The sequence below is a fragment of the Tachypleus tridentatus genome, chromosome 6 (assembly GCF_004210375.1).
Source record: "Tachypleus tridentatus isolate NWPU-2018 chromosome 6, ASM421037v1, whole genome shotgun sequence".
NCBI classification, from domain to species: domain Eukaryota; kingdom Metazoa; phylum Arthropoda; class Merostomata; order Xiphosura; family Limulidae; genus Tachypleus; species Tachypleus tridentatus.
In genome coordinates, this window is record NC_134830.1 from 93283601 (window position 1) to 93305743 (window position 22143).

Consider the following 22143-nt stretch of genomic DNA (forward strand, 5'->3'; position numbering starts at 1 on the left):
TATATGTCTTTGAAAGGAAGATATGAATGTTTTAAAGAAAAGGATTGGTTTATAGAACTGTGTTGTATATAAATGTTCAAGAATGGTGGTATAAAAATTTTGGGATGAATAGAATGCTATATACAGTTGTGTACAAGTTTATTAGAATACTCCATTGTTCCTGTATTTTGATATCTTGTGCCTATAAAATAAAACCATTATAGTTTTAAGTGTAAAGTGCAACAAATTGACAAATTATTGATTTTCATGACTTTATTATGCCTCACATAAAATTAATTTAGATTTTAAGAGAAATCAAGCAACACATAGCCACAAATAATTGAATGAATTATATTTTTTAAAAGTTCCTCAAAATGTCTAACAGAAATATGAAGTAGTGCGACATTGTCACACTAGATTGTCTTTAATTTCTCTACTAATCACTGATAAAAATTTATATTTTTCACATTCTAGGTTTTTCACGAAGATATATACAGGAAGGTTTATTTATTCAAAAACATCGTCCAATACAGCAAACATAGTGTGGTGCTACAATTAAATTGTCAAAACAAAGATCCTTTTGACAGAGTCAAACTCTGGTTGAAGTTTAACATATAAAAACTGTAACAGACCTTGGATGTGTGGACAGGAATAAAGAGTCTCATTCTTGAAATTTGTGCAGCCATAATGTATAATTAATTCCTCATAAGATATACAATATTCACCTAAATAATAATTTAACCTCTTTTGGTAGTATTTTAAAATTATTTTAAATGTATTTAATAAGAACTAGCTAATAAATGTCAAAGTTGTTCATTGATAATAATACTGATTGAATTTTTTAGTTGAAAAGTAGTTTATATTCTGTTTAGATTAAATATCCTGTCATAATTAAATTGTTATATGTATTTGAGTAAAACAGTTTTAAGGCTTGCAAGTTTATAATTTATGTTTACACTGAAGAATTTTTTTCTCTTCTTGTTTTAGGACAAAAGATGGCCAAGAAATTTTACCCAGTGAACATTTTACCATTGTTGAAAAACCAGATGGGATTGTAGCATTAATCATTGACAATGTGACACCACAAGATGCAGGAAAATATACTGTAATTGTTTACAATGATGAGGGAAGAGCGGAGAGTGAGGCCAGGGTGACAAGTAAGTAGTGTTTTTAGCATTATTAGGTGTGAAATAGTAGTAAATGCTTGATTTTATATTTTAATATTCGTTATCTTATACTATGTGTGGGAAACTTCTAATTGAGTGATGGATACAAAGCCTATATACATAGTAGTGAATATGTTATATTGAACAATTTTATAGTCTTATCACATTGTTACAGTCCATACTGTTGTAAGGTTGCCATGTTCAAAGTACATATTCCTTCCTGCATATCATAGTCCATCTAGCAAACAAATATAGCAGTTTCACAGCACAAATTTCAACAGTCTCGTTGCACAAAAATCCACACTGCACATGGTGACTTGACTTGTATGTCTTCTCATGGAATATGATAAATTCTCTAGCTGTTTGAGGTTTGTGACAGTTAAGTGTGTATGAAAGCCTTATACTGATGAATCCATATACTGTTGACCTCCTTTCTGTAAACATATCTTTCTTTTTTAAGTTACATATTGTTAACTGTGATTGGATTTTTACCACTGATCTTTGTATTTGTGAATCCTCGCTTATTGTGATATGTCTTACCTTGCTTACTACACCTGCAGTACACTTATGAAGGTCTTTTTCTAGATTTTCCTGGTTCCCAGAATTTTTCCATGTTTCTTTCTACAAAAGCAATCAAATTTAGTGGTGAAATAATAATAAAAAAATTTTAATATACACATAAACATTATGCAAAATTTAGAGAAAAAACTACTTAAAGCCATGTTGAACACTAAATACAAAGAACTACATGACTTACAAAAACATCAATTTGCATGCTGCATTAAACCAGAGATTTACGGACTTATACAATGAAACATAAACCAAATAAACACTAAGAATTACAGAGACAAAAAGATCTGCCATTACAAAAAACTAGAAAAACTAAGATGCAAACAACAGAAAAGACATCATGACAAACCATTGACTAACCTCATAATTAACACATCCAACCGACAATTAAACATAGACGAGATGCATCTACTTAACAAAGGACTCAACTTCGCAATAGCACCTGGGTACATTCCAACCTTAGAAATCAAAACATGTTTAGAAGATCTAGCCAAGAGACTTGTGATACTTTCTACAGAAAACAACCAACAGAAAGAAGACAAATTAGACAATTTTATTGTCTAAAACAACATCTTAAACGATTTTATCAAAGAATTTTCTCACAAAACTATTAACATAATTTCACAAAACAGAAAGCTAAAAAACAATCTTACAAAAAGAGACATTAATTCCATTTAAAACCTAAAACAAGACAAAAACATAATAATTCTAAAACCAGATAAAGGTAATGCTATAGTCATAATGAACACGAATGATTACATCCAAACAAATGAAGAACGTCCTATAAGACATGAACAAATTTAAACCAATACACACAAATTTAAGAAAGACACACGAAACGCAACTAAACAAATTACTACTAAAAATGAAAAAAGCCAACACAATTTCACAAACACTTTATTCCTACCTACGTGAAAACCAATGCACACGCACACCACAAATATATAGCATCCCCAAACCTCATGAACCAGATTGTCCATTATGACCAATAATGTCCACATATGAATCATTTAATTAGAATCTTGGTAAATACATAGCATGGGCATTCTCCAAATATGTAACATCAGCCAGCTCATTCATCAAAGACTCTTTTAATTTCAAGTTTAATCTAAATCAACTTAATCATAAAGCCTTAATGGCCAGTTTTGATGTTATATCCCTCTTTACAGAAGTACCAACCACTGCATCCTGCAAGATAGCCTTAGAACTCTATATCGGAGACCCTAACCCATCTATTGACATTCCCAGCAACCAATTAGCAACCCTTATAGAATTCACCACGATAAAGACAAACTTCATGTTCAACAACCAAAACTATATACAAACAAATGGCCTAAGCATGGGCAACCCAGTATCACCAGTTCTAGCCAATATTTTTATGACACAAGTTGAAACACAAGCAATGAACACAGCATTGCATCCACTACTATACTGGTACAAATATGTAGATGACACGGTTGCAGGATTCAAATCTACAGAACACATACTTAATTTTTTCAATCACATTAACTCTATACATCCCAACATTAACTTCACATGTGAACAGGAAGAAAGCAATCAAATATCATTTCTTAACCTCAAAATTACAAGAATCGACACACAATTTAAAACAGAAATCCACCGAAAAATCACCCATACTGGACTATACATTCCTTGGGACTCAGCACAAGAAACAAAACAAAAACTCAACATACTAAGAAACCAAATAAACACAGCCATAAAACTATGCTCACCAGATAAAATTAACGATGAATTAGACAAAATAAAACAATACTTCATCAACATCAATAAGTTTCCTCCACAAATCGTAGAAAACATTATACGCACACACCTAGACAGAAAGCAAAATCAACCAACAAAAGTAAATATATCTCACGAATCAAAAAATTATGAAACCATATACTGCTGCATACCATATATTCCCGACATCAACAGAAAAGTAACTAACATTTGGCAAAAACTAGTGACAAAATATGACATTCCAGTTAATACAAAATTTATTCAAAAGCCAGGCACAAAACAGATGTCTATACTATGTAGAAACTACACTGACAAACATCACACCAACATTATTTATAAAATACAATGTGATAACTGCCACGACTTTGATATTGGAGAAACAAGTAGAAAAATGGAAACAAGATTCAAAGAACATAAAAAGTCACCTTCACACGTTTTCGAACACTGTAAGTCAAATAAACACAACATAACCATAGAAAACACTCAAATACTAAATAAAGAAACATAAACAAATGCAAAATTAAAGAAGCCTTACTTATACAACAACTCAAGCCCAAAATAAACCAATACAAAGGAACACCTTTATATCTATATTAAAAATAATAAAATAAATAATATAAAATTATATATTCAAACATCTAAGACCACCCTCTACATTCCGACACTCAGTTACACAACCCCTTTCAAACATGTGGGCAGCTTCCAATCAGTTACCTCTTTCTTTCTTTGGAACCTGACAATAACCAAAGAAGGTTGAAACGTTGTTTGCTCCTCTACGTAAAATATTTTCTCAACCCAAACGAGCCATTTTTACATATATACAAATTTAGTGGCATCACCTTGTCTATAAAAGGTCAAAACGTAGTGCTAATACCTTCCATTCCACTGCAGTTTAATATTGATTGTGGTTATCATATCATATGACTTACTGATATTTACCAATTCAAAATAGTTTTAATGTAGTTCACCCAAGCTCTGTGTACATAAAAGTCTTGGACTATTTAACTGAAGAATTTTTAAAATATCATAACTTGTTTGTGAATGGTTCTATGTCATTATAATAAGGTAAATTAATAATAATAATGAATCACAGATAATTACAGATTTGTTATATTTATATCAGTAAGATACAGGTTTAGCCTTTCTAATTTTTAAAGAGTGGCACAAAAATCCTTCAACCACAATTTTTAAGGAATAAATATAAATTTATTAATGATGTATTGTTTTTTTGAACTAGCTGTATGTATTGGAGAAAACCTTCTCCAAACACCAGAATGTGTTCACAAATTACAACCTACTCAACTCATAGAAGGAGAACCTGGAAAGCTGGAAACCAAAGTTCTTGGAGTGCCTAAACCTGATATTTCTTGGTATGGTCTGTTTTTTTTTTCTTCAGTTATAAATATTTTTTTCTTTGTTATCACCATATCAATGTTACTGTATCTTTTACAAAAACTTTCAAAATTAAACACAGCCTACAAACAATTGTTTAGGTTGAAAGATGGAGAAGAAATTCAGCCTAGTAACCACATGAAGATGCTTGAGAAACCAGACGGCACAGTTACACTACTTTTAGACAAAGTCACGCCAGAAGATGCTGGAAAGTATACTTTAGTGGCCAGAAATGACAAGGGAGTAGTCAGAGATGATGCTGATGTATCCAGTAAGCTTTTATGATCTTTCATGGAAAAGATCTTTTTTCTACCTTCTTAATTCATTGCTTATACGAGGTCTGATCAAAAAGTTTTAAGACTTCTTTTGTTGCAGGTGCCAGTACAGAGGCAGTGAGCTTTACTGATGTGTATGCAAAGTACAAATAGTGAACTAACCCACGAACAAGCCATTTCTCCAGACCTTATACCCAAGTTGCAAAAGATGTATTCAAAGACAGACGTATCTCTTGCCCCTGTTATATGGACAGAAAAGAAGAGCAACGTGGTTGCATCAAGTTTTATGTGAAAAATGGAAAAGGAGGAACAGAAATCTTTGAAATGTTAAGAACTGCCTTTGGTGATGACTGCTTAAGTAAGGCTGTCGTTTATCAGTGGATAAAATGCTTCCAAGATGGCCAGGAGTTGGTCAAAGATGACCCACGTTCTGAGCGACCATCAACATCGTTCACTGATGAAACAGTTGCAAAGGTGAAAGACAGTTAACCAGGCCTTTAATAAAGAGATCTTAATTCGCTTGAGAGAGAAAATTAGAAGAAACTGCTTCAAGCTGTGGGATATTGGTCATTGGTTTCTTCATCATGACAATGTGCCTTCACATAATGCTGTGTCGGTTAAAAATTTTTGGCAGAAAAAACATTCCTGTGACACGACACACCCCCGTATTTTCCTGATCTTCCCCCCATGTGATTTTTTTTTCTGTTCTAAAAAATCAAAATTAAATTAAAAGGAAAGAGATTTGATGACATTCCAACCATCCATAATAATGTGAAAGCAGAACTTAGTTACATAACAGTTGAAGACTTCCAGAATTGCTTCCAAAAATGGCAGGAACGTTGGAACAAGTGTGTATCAGCTGGGGGAGATTGCTTTGAATGGGATAGCATATAATACTGATGATGTATGTATATTATTCTTCAGAATAAAAGTGAAGTCTTAGAACTTTTTGATCACACCTCATATATATAGCACTCAATTTGCCTTATCATATTTGAAAATATTTAAACAATAAAACATGTATATTGATGCATGGTTGCTAGGTCTTGGTATTTTAATTTATAAAAACAGACAGCTCTTCTTTTTATCTGAAGTTGCTTTAAAGTAAATATTGTGACTGAATGTAATTTAATTAAAGAAGTCATCTGATGCTATGCATCTTTTGAGCATGTTTGTGTTATTTTTAAAATAATTTTTAAGTGTTTGTAACACAACATTTTTTATTATTTGAGAAAATGTACATGTAAAGTATGTATACATTTTACTAAGAAACCAAGATGTACCTATGCAAGGTACTTAACATTATGAAAATACCATATTTAATTTTTTATGTTTTTCCATAGCTGTTCCACCTAGTACAAAAGCTGAGAAATCATTACCTAAGAAACCAGAATTTGAACATCATTTAAAACCAACACTGCTAACTGAAGAAAAACCTGGAAAGTTAGAAGTTGTTGTCACTGGAGAACCTAAACCTGAAGTTCAGTGGTAGGTTTAATATATCGAGTAAAGATCTTATTGCACTATTGCAAACAAGTATTCAATTCAACCTTTTGTGCTTATACCAAAGCTCTAAATTGTAAAGCTCCAAAATGATAACTTACTTCGACATGCAGTTTAGCTGTCTTCCTCATGCTTCTTTCTAAGAGACTTGCATATCACTAGACTTGATGCAACCCCAACCTAATTTCACATGAACTGCACTACTGCAAGATGACAAAATCATGCAACAAAGCCCTCCACTAATATAAAGGCAACACATCTCCATGCACAATAACTCCCCATATCCACTTGCACCTATAGAATGTTCGTCTTTTAATTGGCATTGTATTGTCCAGTTGTGTTTGTTTGTGTTTTTTTTGTTGTTGTTTTTCATAAGTTGTTGAGGTTTGCATCATTGACAAAACTTTGAATTTTTTTTCTTTGGCTCTTGTTTTAAAAGCTTAAATTTTTATCAGGCATACTCAAAGACATAGATTTATATTTAGTCCTGAGTGAGTGACATGTTTCACATTTAGACTTCATTTTAAAAATGGTTCCAAGAGGCTTGTTTGCTCTCAGAGGTTTTTTTTTTGGCAATTGTTCAACATATTGTAGATTATCGCATGCCTAATGAGCCTCTTACTTTTATCTTATTGGCTGAATTTCTTTCTCCTTCACCAATTTGCTTTTATTTTCTATGTTCTGTCCATCGTTTTGCAGTTTGACATTGGTGCATCTCGTATTTTTTGGTGTGATATAGACATGTTTGCCATATTTACAGCCTAATACAAGCATTCTTTTTATTGGACTCTTTTCTTCTGTTTGCCTATGCTCAGTGATTTCTTTTTCTTCCATCTCCTTTTCTTTTTATGGAGTCTGCTCAGTTGTGGTGGAGTAACTTACTCTTGTTTCTAAATCCTTTCTCATGCTAACTCAGTATTTGGGCATTTTCTGCCTTTCTTTTCTGGTCTGAGTTCCACCTTCTCTTCTTTGCTTGTGAATTATGGTATGTCTGGTCACCAAACTTTACATTTTTTGTTCTCTCTCTGTGTTAGAGGTTCTTTTGCTTAAGGAGGCTCTGGCTCCTCTGGAACCCCGCATTCCATTGAATCATGCACTCCTGTGTCTCTTACAGTAGACCTTGTAGACCCAGAGTTTACTTCACTGGTGTCCATTATCCTATTATCATGACATTCCCTCTCCTAGAAAGAATGTCATGATAACTGGACCATGCCTTCACTACTTCCTGCATTTCCTTTACTGCCTCTTACTCTGGATTCCTCATTTCTTTGATACTTCCCTCTCTGATTGAGACAAATTTCTAGTTTTGAGCAGGACCTATGATGTTTGAATGCTGGGAAAGCATCCACTCCATATCAACCTGCTTGACCTTCTCACTGTTCATCTGGCATGTTGCCATTTATGCACTGACTGATGGATTAATTATTCAGTTTCTACTTGGTCTATTCTGTGAATGTTTCTTGTACCATTCATTTATTCCTGGACCTTTAGGCTTACACTTCAGGACCTCTTCTCGTTAGTCTGTTGTTGTTGGTTTTTTTTGTTTGTTTTTTTGCATATCATTCAGTATTAATGGTGGACCACCTCTCTCAACCAGTCTGTTCTATCAGTGGAATCGTCTTTCTTGGGGGTTTGCTTTAAGTTGGTTACACCAGTTCTTGGATACACTCATTACTCTTTTTATTTCTGGGCTTCCTCTTTTATGATCCATTGTTCCTTTTCCTTTGGCTCTGGCTGTCACTTTTCTTAGCCAGGCCTGGTCTCAACTCTTTCTGTGTGCCTATTTCTCTTGTCATCTCCTCACCTTGTTCTCAGTTTTACACACTACTCTATTTATCAGCCCCTATTGTTGGCACCTCTTTAACTGGCTCAACCTTGATCCACTTGAAATTTAGAAACACACCCTACTTCCTCTTCCTACTTTTCTTGCTCTTTCATCACCCTCACAATTCCTTTCCCCATTGAAGGATATCTTTTATCCATCGTCATGCAGGAACTTTGCCTGATATGTTACTCATCAGGCCAGACGTTCAGCCTTAGTGGCATTATTTTGGTCACTCTTCAAACTGTTTTTGTGTATCTACATCTATGGCAAGTTTTTCTCTTCAGATCTTTCTATCAAATCTTTCCTTCTAACATTTGTACTATGTATCACATTTCTGTCTTTTCTCCTCTCTGTTTGTCAGTGGTTTGTCTGTCTCATCCTTTGCTGATTTTAAGGTGACCCTGTCCATGACCTTTCTCCTTTCCTAGTCTCAGGTATTTTTCCTTCTCCTCCATCCTCTTTGCCATACTGACTTTCCTGATTCTCTTTGTAATGAAGCTTCACACAATCTTGAGCATGTCCCATTTATGCTTTTAATATCCTGTCCTTTTTTTCTGCCTTCCTCTTCAGGCCTGTTTTCTTATCCTTCTTACCAAAAATTATTGCTGTTCTGATGTCTATTCTGTTGACTCTTCTGACACTCTTTTTTTTTTTCTGCACATATATATTTATTTTCCCTGATCTTTTTCATTCTTCAGGTTTTATTAATTCAGATTTTTCACAGTGCATTTCTCCTGTCTTCTGTTTCTCACCTCTTAGTGCATCTGTTCTTGTCCTTCAAAGTGGATTCCTGTACATGGTGAGAGGATATCCCAGGGAAGGTTCTGTATCTTCAATTTTTCCCCCTATAGGATCTGAACATCCACCCATGTTTTTGCTATATGTGTTGACCTGTGAAGGGGAGGAGAGGATCTTGGTGCACAACAAAACATCACTTTGGTCTTGAATTCCTGTTGACAGGAGGCCTTTGGGTGACTCCCTCAGGGTAAGTTTGCTGGTCCTGTTAAGGTTGGGTCTACTGAGTACCAATGTTGGACGTTCTCAACAGGTGTTATGGGCATTTTTTCTGATGCCAGTGTTTGAATATAGTGCTTATGAAGCCCTGGCACTGCTGCACTATCCTTATTTGGCATTGTAGTGGGTCTCCTTATAGGACCCCATGATTGGTGGGGGCAGTGAACATGGAATAATTTTTATTTTCTTATGGATCTCCCAAATCCAGATAGAAATAAAGCATTATAAAAAAAACAGTTAATTGGTAAGCAACCATAACTGATGACTCTCTTACACAGTCACCACTCAAATCTGTTCCTGTAACTCAATTTTTAATTATTCATTCTTTGTGTGACAAATTCTTTGGGCAGATGCCTCCCTTTTTCATTCAGAAGGGTTTAGAGGGATGTGTTGGCTCTACAAAGTCAGTAAAGAAGATACATTCTAGAGAAATTTTATAAAAAATATCTACACCTGCAAACTCCTCCTGAATTTGAAGGCCATTGAGGATATACCTATTGAGGTTATTCCCTATTCTTTAAATTCTTCCCAAGGAGTCATTATTGAAAGGGATTTGCAGAACATCCTTAAGTCAGATATCCTCACTAGTTTCTTCAAAAAAGAGGTTTCTGAGGTGAGATGTATCTTCACTTGTAAGAAAGAAATTATGCTGACTACCATTGATCTAATTTTGACGTTTACATCACCACACCCACCCACTGCTGTCATGGCAGGTTATCTGAACTGTAAGGTATGGCTATATATTCCAAACCATCTCAGATGCTTCCAGTTTAAACAGTTTGTACATTCATAGGCATCTTGACATGTGCTCATTGCAGGCCATGATGCCTATGAGAGTCAGTTGTCAGTTTGTCAATTTCTATGGTTGCATTCCTCTTATTTTCATTCTTGTCCTTAGTTGGTGGAAGAAAGAAAAGAAACAATGCTTAGAAATTGTAAATAATATTCCTTATCCAGAAGCTCAGAAGATATTTTTCCCTATTCCATGTCAGGTGTGTGCTGCTGCATTATGTTCCACTGCTTCTGTGGGAATGCAGATACAATGGAGCCCTTCAGTAGAACAATGGTATGTCTGCAGACTCACACCACTAGAAACCAGGTATTGATACCTGTGATGGGCAGAGCACAGTTAACCCATTGTGTTGCATTGTGCTTAATTCCAAACAAAAAAAATGATACACTGGAATTGTTGAGGCTTCCATTCTAATTTGGATGAAATTAAGGCCTTGATCGTTCTTATCATCCCATGTGTCTCTCTTTACAGGAAAAATCATACTACTCACATTCCAGTGGTTTACTTTTTACCAGAATAACAGGTTATGTGGTGATCAAGTCCATGGAGATGTGGCACTGCTGGTTGACCAGCATGTATCTACCTTGTCTGTGCCAGTTAATACACGTTGGAGGCTGTCACTATCTGTATCCCTCAAGACAGATTCCTGTAAGTGATGAGGGGACCTCCTAGAGAAGGTTCTTTTCTTACAGTTTACCTCCTCTGGGATCTAAATATTTACTCATATGTTTGCGGTGTGTGGTAACCCATGAAAGTGGGGAGAGGATCCTGGTGGTTAAGTGGTCCAACTGCAGCATGCCACTTTGGCTTTGAATTTCTGTAGATGGTTGATCCTCTTGGACAAGGGTCAACTAAGTAACAGAGTTGGACATACTCAACAGATGTTATGAACATTGTATCTGATCCTAGAATTTGAGTATAGTGCTCATAAAACCCTGGCATTGCTTCAGGGTCCTTGTTGGCATTGTAATGCATCCCCTCATAGGCCTCCATGGAGGTTGGGATCAGTTGGCACTGAATCATTCTCCTTTTATTATTGACACCCCATTCCATGAAAAAATAAAATAAAACTGAAAAAAAACAACAATGGAATTTTGGAAAATGGCCATGCATGGACAACTCTGTTTCACAGTCAGGTTCCACACCTCATTTTCTCATTTTGCATTAATTGCCTGAGAAAGTCTTAGGGCAGATGTTTTCCTTTTGTTGCCCCCCCCCCAAGTTACACTCTGGAGATATCTTGGTGGAAACATCTACTCCACAACACACCAAACTCCTCTTTAATCCATAGGTCATTGAGGATATGCCCATTGAAGCTTAAAGTTACTCCCATGGTATATTAAATTCCTTAAGAAGTGTTATTGTTGAGAGGGTTTTAAAGAACAATCCTGCTGGTTTCTACCAAGGCATTTCTGTGGTTTGTCATATCTCCATTGATAAGGACAGAATAATGCTCCTACAAATGTTTTTATTTTGATGTTTACATCACCACATCTACCTTCCATTACTAAGGCAGGTTAGTTAAACTGAAAGGTACAGCCATATATTCTAATCCTTCTCTAATGCTTCCAGTGTCAGCAGTTTGGTCATTCAAAGACATTTTATTGTGGTTCTTTGACATGTGCTCATTATAGTGAGAAAGACCATGACACTTATGAATGTGAACTGGAACTCCACTTTGTTAACTGTAGTGGTTCTTATCCATCTTACTTTCGTTCTTGCCCTAAGTAGGTGGAGAAGAAAGAATTGCAACATTTAACAATGATGAATAATATCTCGTATCCAAAGGCTTGGAAGTGACTCGGACATATATTCCACTGCTACAGTGGGAGAACAGACAAATCATTTCATGCCTCTGACAGAGTTTTTCTCCAACCACATGAAATCTTTTGCTCTCTATAGTTAAAACAATTGACAAGTCAAAGTCTACTTCCATCTCTCTTCCCTTCATTCTTTTGAGTGACTCCCTGAATCCACTTCCTTTGGCTCTGACTTGTGGCATTTGTTCAGATCCATTTCCTTCTTCATCTCTGAGATGCAGAACAATTATTCGTTCATGCCCTCAGCTGCTGGAATCTACAAAGTCCTGCCCACTCAACCTAGGGCAGGATACATGGAGGTCAATAAACCTCCCTTTAGTAAACAAAAATGACGTGGTCAAAAACAGAAGGGCTTTACCCCCAATTCTCCTCCACCTAAATAAAAATTGTCATTTATAAACCCACTTTTATAAAGAACTCTTTGAAGGACTGGCAATTCCAAGTCCATGTGGGCTCAATGCTTTCCCATTCTTTTTTACAGGAACTTAGAACCTCTCAGGACTGTGTCTTGAGTATCACACTTTTTAATATGACAATTAATGATATCACTGTATAACTTCCTCCTTCTCTTGCAAACCGACTCTATGTCAATGATTTCTGCATCTCTTGTTGGTCGTTAAACATGAGGTTTATTCAGTGTAGCTTCAGATTGTCCTAATTTGCTTGTTGAAGTTAACCACAGGAAAAGGTTTTATATCTTCTTCCTCCAAAACCATTTATATACATTATAGATGCCACCAATGGAGATTGCATCCTCATCATTGTCTCATTTCATGTTCTTCTTCCTGTGGTTTCTGAGAAATCCTTCTTGGGATCTTTGATCATAAGCCTGCTTTCATTTTCACCATCAATCAGCTTTGTGTCAAGGATACAGGGGTAGTGAGCATCTTCCATGCCCTCTCTTCTACCTCTTAGGGAGCAGATTTATATTCAATGGTGAAAATCTATCATGTCCTCATATGATTCAAGATTGATTATGGATCTATAGTGTATGGGTCTTCCAGACCCTATGCCGTGAAGATGCTAAACCCTGTCCATCATCTGGTGCTTCATTTCTGCACAGAGGCCTTCCAAACGTTGCCAATTCAAGGTTTGTACACCATGTCCCATGAATCTCCTCTTCACTATGATTGTTTGCAATTTTCTTTGCATTATGCTAGAAGCTTTAATTTTTACCACAACATCCCACTGACGTTATGCCTTCCTTCCTCAATGGGCTATGCCATTTTAGAATAGAGTCTTTCATTCTTTCTTTTGGTCTTTATGTCTAGACACAGCTAGCTGAATTGGTTCTGTCATTGGATAACCTTGCTGAGTCTGATGATCAGCCCATTCCACCATAGTTCATTACCACCCTCACCTGTGACATTTTTCTCAAGTCATTTTAAGAAGGTAGATATTTCCGATTGGAAGTACCACCTTTTCTTTGTCGAACATCTTTCGAACTTTTCTGTTCCCACTTTTACTGTTGGTTTGAAATCAAGTGACTCTCTTGGCTCTGCCATGGTTATTCCTGACACTACAGCTAAGTCCATCTTCTTTGATGCTATCACAGCAATGCCTGTCCAGTATATGGACTATGGTCCTATGTTAAAGGCTCAGATTCACTCTAGTTGGCAGTTGATGGGGAATAAGCAACATCATAACAAGCTTTTACAGATTAAACCTACTGTTGCTCTTTGACTGTTTTGTCTTCATAGATCAGAAGGAGGAAAATGTTTTGGTTAGGCTAATCATTCTTTACAGTTTAAGTCATCATTTTCTTTTATCTTGCTTTTATCCACCAATGTGTAACCTTTGTGACATTCAAATCAACCTAGCTCACATTTTACTGTTGTACCTTTGTTAAAACTGTGAATAATAGCACCATTTTAGATATGTAGTTTCTACAGACTTACCCCAACATTGGAAGGTGTCATTGATGATGGTGACACTGTCTAACTTGACTTCATTTTTATTTTCTTCCTACCCTTTGGTCTTTTTACTTCTGTGTAGATTTTTGTCTAATATTTGACTTTGTATAGCTTTCAGCTTTTTTGTTTTTACCTTTTTATAGAGTTTTACTCTTTAATTCTTGAGTTTAAACCAGTTGTTTGGTGTATATAGCCCTATTACTTTGCACCATAAATCACCAAACAAGCAACCAACCATTTATACCAGGATACTATTTTGTATCCTCCTTTTGGACTGTTTGGTGTACCTTTTCATGGATCTTTCCATTTTGTGGTCCTCTTCCACCTTTTTCCATTAGACCTCTTTCTTTCTATCCTTCCTGAATGGATCCATTGACATGTTTGTTTGAGAATATGAATGCTCACAGACCTTTACACATTACTTTGCATTTAGTTTTCTGCCTTCTTCTTGCTCTTCTATCTCTACATCTTCTGTCTTTTTCACCTCCTGATGGTTTTCAGCTTCCACAGATTGTCATTCTCCAATAACCCCACCACATTCTGTAGATTGTGTACTGTTTCTCTTTCATTTTCTAGAATCCAACCAGATGGCTGGTGATGCCTCCCAGATTCTGCATCAACCCAGGATAAAAGAAAGCACTCATACCATGTGCTCTGGCTCTTTCTGTGCTCATTTGAAATAGTGTGTTCTATAATACCACTTGAAGTATCCTCATGGTGTGTATTTATACATCAATATTTATTTAATTATCTAATTTATACCATTCCTATTTCATGCATGGAAAAAGCCACCACTAGAGAAGAGCTCTGACACTTCTCTGGCTTACTCTTGCTGGCTTTTATAAATAGGATTTCATGGTCACTCATTTACTCTCTCCAGTAAAATACCTTTCCAACTGCCAGACCAGGGAGAATCCAGGCACTTTCTTGAAGTCTTCTTTAGTGAATTCATTCCCCCTTCATGAAGTGGAGCATGGAGACCCTTGCTATTTACCAGTTTTTAACTACTGAAGTGGTGAAGCCCATCCATACAACACATATTGCTTCTTTTCCTCTTTTTCGTTTCCTATTTGAACAAAGACTATGCCCTGGATTAGATATGTGGTTTCCCATGCATGTGCTTCTATGGATACCCTGCCATCAGATGTCTCATGGGCTTCCTTTTAGTGATTTTTGAAAGATGCACATCTAGTTTAACTTTACATCAGTATCACCACCAATTCAACATGGAATTCTAGCTAAACTGTGTAAGGAAGTGAGGTATTATTTCAGATGTTAACATTCTTCTTAACCTGAAAATGTCTTGCTAATAGATATCTCTTCACACATTTCTATCCATTCTACCCCTTCTGTTGCACTTTGGTTTTCCTTGTCTTATCAAAAAATGAACTTTCTATGAGTGCAAGTGTATAGGGGAGTTATCGTACATGAAGTGTGTTGCCCTCCTATTCGTGGAAGGCTTTCTCACATAATTACATCATGTAATTGTGGAATTCATGTTATGTCACATGAAATTAGGTAGGAGTTGTCTTAAGGCTAGTGGCATGCATATCTCTTTGATAGAATATAAGAAAGATAGTTAAAATGTATGGAAAAGTGAATACTTATCAGAAATACATTTTCAGGTAAGTAAAAAATTAACATTGAAAATACTTTATTTTAAAGCCACCTTTATATTCATTAATCATTTCAGCTTTTAACTAACTTAGTAAGTTACTTGAGAATATTGTATATACAACTATTACCAAATAAATGCTGTCAGCTAGTGTAAATTTACTGTATGAATTAAAACTTTATAGTAGCTTTATTCATTTTTTTCATTGAGTACGTTTCATTGATATTTCAAGGATTTGGGCAAAACAATTATACAAAATGTTTTATATTTTATAAATATTATTTTTATTTTGAGATAGATTTCTTTCTTAACCATCCTGAATATATGTATAGTTTTTTATTATAAATATTTTTAAACTTGTAATATTATTGACTAAATTAAGTGAAGTCATTACATGGGTTTTAAAAGGATATTTTATAGTTTTGTTTACTTTTTGTTATGTTACAAGCAAAAACTGTTTTCCAGGTTTAAAGACGGAAAAGTAATTCAACCTAGTCGCCATGTGAAGATCGTTGAGAAACCAGATGGCACAGCTGAACTACTGTTAGATAAAGTCTCAGTAGAAGATGCTGGAAGGTATTGCATTGTAGCCAGAAATGAAAAAGGAGAGATAAAAAATGAAGCTGATGTGACAAGTAAGTTCTAAATTTTGTGTGTCATGTTGGGAAAGTCACGTTTGTGTAACTTTTCTTATTCACATTTCCTTCTACGTGTATTGAGGGATAATAATGAACAAATATATACATACATCTGTGTCTTTTACAACCAGAAATTTTATGTTTTGGGCATGTTTACTTCTGTTTGGATGTTGTTATATAACACAGGTGCATTTCTCCATGTTTAAAGTCGATTTAGAGCAACAATGTCAGTATTTTAACATAGCACAATATTTCATACACTGTTAATTTTTCTGTAAAATAAAAAAGGATTATGAAATGTCTTAAAGACATAATCTACTTATCAAGCTGCATAGATTTTTGAAAGGCTGTTGCTTATTGAACAAAATGGTTCAGTGGCAACTGGGTGATAACCAACTCGGCGACAGGACAATTCAGTGACAGTGGATTAGGCAACAGTGAATTATATCAAAAAACAGGTTGTTGCCTGGATGAGCTGTCAAAATACAACTAGTTGAAAAATCAACTTGTCAACAGTTGTGTCATGAGATGGAATACATGCATGTTTACATGTACATGTACCAGGTTTACGATATATATGAGTAATTTGTTGCATTTTAATAGATAAATACAAAATGTAATGATTTGATACAGATGAAACAATAGGTGTTATTCTCCCTTTTCATGTCCTTATTGTAAATAAATCGAGCGTGAGATAGCTTAATTCACAATGGAGACATTGTGAATTAACAAACTCAGTCATAATGAAAATTTGGAAAATAAATTTTTACTGAGAGAATGAAAGTAATTTAAGTTTGCAAAATATTGAATTTATACTCTGAAAATGAAAAAAATAAGAAAAGAATATAAAAATATTAAAATTTAATGTATTATAGATATCTTATAGCAAAAACTAAAATAATGATTTATACAGTAAAAAAAGCTGATGTCTTGCAAAAAAAGTTGAGCTAATTAATTTACTTTTATAGCCATAAGCACTCATCTAGCCTACTATTGGCAGTACTACCAATACATTCAAAATATTGGTTTGTCAACAAGTCTGTCAGCAAGTGATAATATTGGTTTGTCGCCAAGTTGTCTGATGACAAATTAAGTGTTGCCAAGTTGACCCTGAACTGAATATAACTGATAGAAAAACATTATACCAGTTTGATTTACATAGCAAAAAAAAGTGCAGAGATAACATGTACCTACTGATCCTTTATGACTTTTGACTAAAATATACATTTGCTTGTTTCTTGACTACAAAATATAGAGTTTAATACAGCCTTATGTGTCTGTTTTTATAGCTGTTCCACCTAGTAGGAAAACTGAGAAACTAGTAGCTAAGACACCAGAATTTGAACACCGATTAAGACCAGCACTGCTAACTGAGGAAGAACCTGGAAAATTAGAAGCTGTTATCTGTGGAGTACCTAAACCTAAAGTTAATTGGTAACTAACTGTATTGGAAGAAGATTCCTTTCTTGTATTAACCTTCAACAAAACCTTTCTTGTAGTTAGGCAGTGTTGTTTAGTAACATGTAGTCATATGCTACAATTCTGATTTAATTAGTAGTTTTAATAAAATTAAACTTGAGGTTTAATATTGTATTAACATACAATATTAATTGTATAGATTATTAGCTGATTTGTGTTAAACACTTAGTTGTGTGGTATAACATATACAGTATTATTGAAAACAGTTATGGAAATGGTAAGGAAAAAAGGGTTTAAAAGTTAAATGATAACATATAGACATCTTACATTTATCTTATAAATATGTTTTGCATGAGAGTGCAGTCATGTAGATAATTAATGAAATGATTTGTTTTCATGTCTTATCATAAAGTGCCAAATCTTTATAAAGCCTATAAGTACAGGCAAGCATACTATATCATACCCAGTACAGATTGTGTCAATTCAGTCATCTCTCCCAATACTGAAATACCTAATGACAGTTAATTCTGGGTTATCAAGGATCCTCCATGTGAAAAATTGCAGTAAGATTTTGTGTTTTAGTAGTAAGTGTATGAAAGGCTGGAAAGAGTATGTGAAATTGCCACTAAATAAATAGTTAAGATAGAAATTTGATGTATCAAAAGGGTGTATTAAGTTTTACAGGATATGTTCTTTACAGTGTGGACGACGGTTGAGTACAAGTTTTGGTAATGATCTTGTTGTAAATATAGGTGTGCATGTTACCTCAAAAACATTGTGGTTCTCATCCGAGTGGATATGTAGTTGCTTAAAAATCTTTACCATGGAAAGGTAGTTAAATCAAAAGCTTGAAATGGGCAAAGCTAGAAATATATTCTCTTTTTAAATTAATCCAGGTTTAAATTGTTCAGCAACAATCTATGACAGCTATTTCAATGGCAGATATAATAATGCTATTATAGTCAATTAAAAATTACAACTTCTATAGTGAATTATGAATGGGAAGATTAGTACAAGTTGTGACTGCCTTTCAATTAATGGCACTCTGATCACTCTCAAGTAAAGGCAGATTCTGATCTTTGAGATATTCCTTCAAAGGCACATTTCACTGGGCAAGGATTCAATCTTCCAATAAAATAATTATCCCAAGCATAGAAACAATGTGGTGAAATAATATTTTGATGGTTAAAAAAAAATGACAGAATTTTCTCTTGTCTTGCTCAATTTCCTGTTATGAAGATTGTTTTATGTGCTTTTAAAAATTGGCAGATGATAATAAAATTGATCCAGATGTAAGTCAAAGCCACAGAAAAACACAATGCAGTCCAAGTTTAATTAACATATAATTTATATATGCATGTTTGTCACTTGTTCATTTAAACTACAAAGTAATCACAGTTACTTTTCAGGTTTAAAGATGGGAAAGCTATAACTCCAAATGAACATTTTACACCAATTGAAAAACCAGATGGAACTGTGGTTCTTCTCATTGATAAGGTTACCCCAGAAGATGCTGGAAAGTTTGGTGTAGTTGTCACCAGTGATGATGGTGAAATAAAAAGTGAAGCCAATGTTACAAGTTAGTTCTTTCTGCTTTATTTCCAAGTATATTCTTAGCAAAATAGCAAGAATGGAAATATTGTTTTCTCTTTACCATTGCCATTTTGTTTTTAAATTGAAAATATATTTATTTGCTTGTTTCTTTTTATATGTATTGTTACAAGGACATAAGAAAAGTACTTTGGGAAAATTAATTGATAAGCGAAATGGACTGTAAGACTGGCTTAGCAATCTAAGAGCATCTTTTCTGGCATGTTAGGTAAAAAAAATACAATAATAAATAATTTTTATCAATTTTTATCAGTCATTGAAATATTTCTTTTTATGATTATTTCACTGTGTTTTGTATAAGTAAAAATACAGCATTGGGATGTTTCTAGCTGTTCCAAAAATCATTGAAGAACCAATTGGTAAGAGACCAGAATTTATAAGAACTCTGTCACCAGTTGAATTACAAGAAGGACATTCTTTGAAGCTGGAAGCAAAAGTAATAGGAGATCCAGCACCAAACATTAGATGGTATGAGTCAGTTACTAACTAAATTAAAATCTTTGTTTACAACGTATATTTTAAAGACATACTTTCAGCAAAGTGGGTCTGTTCTTCTGTAGTTTTCTAAGAACTAATAAATTGAAAACCATTACCTTTCTTATTGCAGATTATTTTTATCTGATGAAAGTTATTTATCTGTAAAATGGTTTTATAACATTTTAAATTCTTTTATCTTTTATAATTCTAGTTATTGTAAGAGGTTTATGTATGTTTATACGTAATTTGTATAATACTTTTTATATTTTTTTAACAAATTGGTCATGCATGACCTAGTAATTGTTGTACAGGGATGGTGAATCTAATTGTCCATAATTCATGCCCTATCAATTAAAATAAATTGTGCTCTGCATTATAAGAGTGACTGCTGTATCTCACTATTCAATTAGAGTAGCCCAAAAACTGAAAACAGATCTTTTTTACGGGCTATCTACTCTCTATTCTATCAGTTCAAAATTAGGAACAGCTAGTGCAGATATCCAAATATATATATATAGATATGCAAATATCTGAAACAAAATATTTTTGAAATTTTTTTATTATTATTTGCTTGCTGAAAAATCTTATCACTTAATGATGTGCTTCATTAACTATAACATATTTATTCATTATTGAATAAACATTTCATTGGTATGAAATATATTCATAAAACATGTTAATAACTGCTCAAACACACAAAATATTTCAAATTTTATGCATGTGCTAATCTGTGGCACATAAGAATATTTATACCAATAACTTCCTTTGAGTTTAAAATAATGGCTGTATGCTGATGTGTGTCGTCTTGTGTGTATAAAATAAAATTACAATTTAATTATATGACTATTTCTTGATTGCTTAATTGTTTTACATAATTCATAGACCATAGCAATAATAATTTGTCATTGTGTATTAGACTACTGTGGGATACTTTTTTTAATTATAACATTTATAGCTTAAACATTTGGAGTATTTTCTTGTTATCTAGGCTTAAAAACGAAACTTAGAAAGTTTATAGGTAAATTTTTCTTAATGCTTCTGAAACATTTCGTTAGGTGCATGCTTCTTATCTCCTGTATTTTTATGCTTGTTAGAAAATATTTTCGATTTTTAGGTTTAAGGACAACCAAGAAATTTTGTCAAGTGAACATACCATAATGCTAGAAGAACCAAATGGTACCGTAAGCCTCTTGATTGAGAATGTGACTCCAGTAGATGCTGGAAAGTATGCTGTTGTAGCATCTAATTCTGTTGGAAAATCTCGAAGTTTTGCTTTTGTTGACATTACAGGTAATTTGTGTTAGTTGCATTCTTTTAGATTGGAAAAAGGAATAAAAATAGTGCATTGAAATACAGTGATGCTCAGGTACTTATGAAGTACGTAAAGTATATATTTATTAAAACTTGTTAATACTGTGTACTAAACTACATATCTTTGTTTTCTGCATTTAACAAATTTAAGTAGAGTTGCTATTCTATGTTATATCTTATTAGTCTATATATATGTGTGTGTGTGGGTGTGGGTGCCATGAATATCTTTAGAGACACTGAATAAAAGTTCATGACTCATGCATATTATCCAGTTTTATTGAATAAACTTTGAAAAGGTGTGTATGTAGTAAATATTGCTATCTGAACCCACTTTTATGAAAAAATTAACAATATAAAAAACTATATAAGAATTTCAAGCTCATCACCTAAATCTCTTTTTAATTATGAGTTTTGTAGTAATTTGTACTAAATTATGAAGATTTATAAGATGTATTTGTAACAGTACTAGATTTCTTGATGACAAGAAACCCACTTGAAATAAAAGTGTATCTCAGAATGCCTAGTATGAGCATTAACACTTTTATTGATAAGCAGAGAACATCGTTTCAACCTTCCTAGGTCATCTTCAGGTTAACAGAGATGGAGTTTGCAACTGACCATTGCCAGGCATATCTTAGGAACAAGAGTATAAATGGACACGGGATTCTTGGGGCCATTGCAGTGGGATGTTAGGTTATTAATTAGTATAGGAATAAAAGTGTTTCTTTATATTGGTTTAATTTTGGTTTTAGTTGTTGTATAACCACAGAAAACACACAGTGGAGAAACTAAGTAGAGAAACAAATGCAAAATCAAAGAAGCCTTACTGATACAACAACTAAAACCAAAACTAAACTAATATAAAGGAACACTTTTATACCTAAACTAATTAATAAACTAATATCCCATTGCAACGACCCCTACAATTCCGTACCTGTTTATACTCTTGTCCCTAAAGCGTGTCTGGCAACAATCAGATGCAAACTCTCTCTTTGTTAACCTGAAGATGACTTAAAAAGGTTAAAATGTTGTTTGCTGCTTATCAATAAAAGTACTAGATTTATTTTCCTTATTTTAGTACT

At 33.9% G+C, this 22143-nt stretch overlaps 1 protein-coding gene across 2 annotated transcripts in view; it reads left to right on the top strand.

Moving 5' to 3' along the window:
• LOC143253056 (protein Obscurin-like) overlaps window positions 1-22143 on the top strand; it is a 253949-nt gene that overhangs the window by 126649 nt on the left and 105157 nt on the right. For both annotated transcript variants that reach the window (XM_076506213.1, XM_076506214.1), the window contains exons 35-43: window positions 967-1136; window positions 4693-4825; window positions 4949-5118; window positions 6466-6610; window positions 16071-16240; window positions 17533-17677; window positions 19072-19241; window positions 19603-19741; window positions 20865-21040. In XM_076506213.1, the coding sequence (XP_076362328.1) occupies window positions 967-1136; window positions 4693-4825; window positions 4949-5118; window positions 6466-6610; window positions 16071-16240; window positions 17533-17677; window positions 19072-19241; window positions 19603-19741; window positions 20865-21040 (1418 nt within the window). The remainder of the gene's footprint in view (window positions 1-966; window positions 1137-4692; window positions 4826-4948; window positions 5119-6465; window positions 6611-16070; window positions 16241-17532; window positions 17678-19071; window positions 19242-19602; window positions 19742-20864; window positions 21041-22143) is intronic.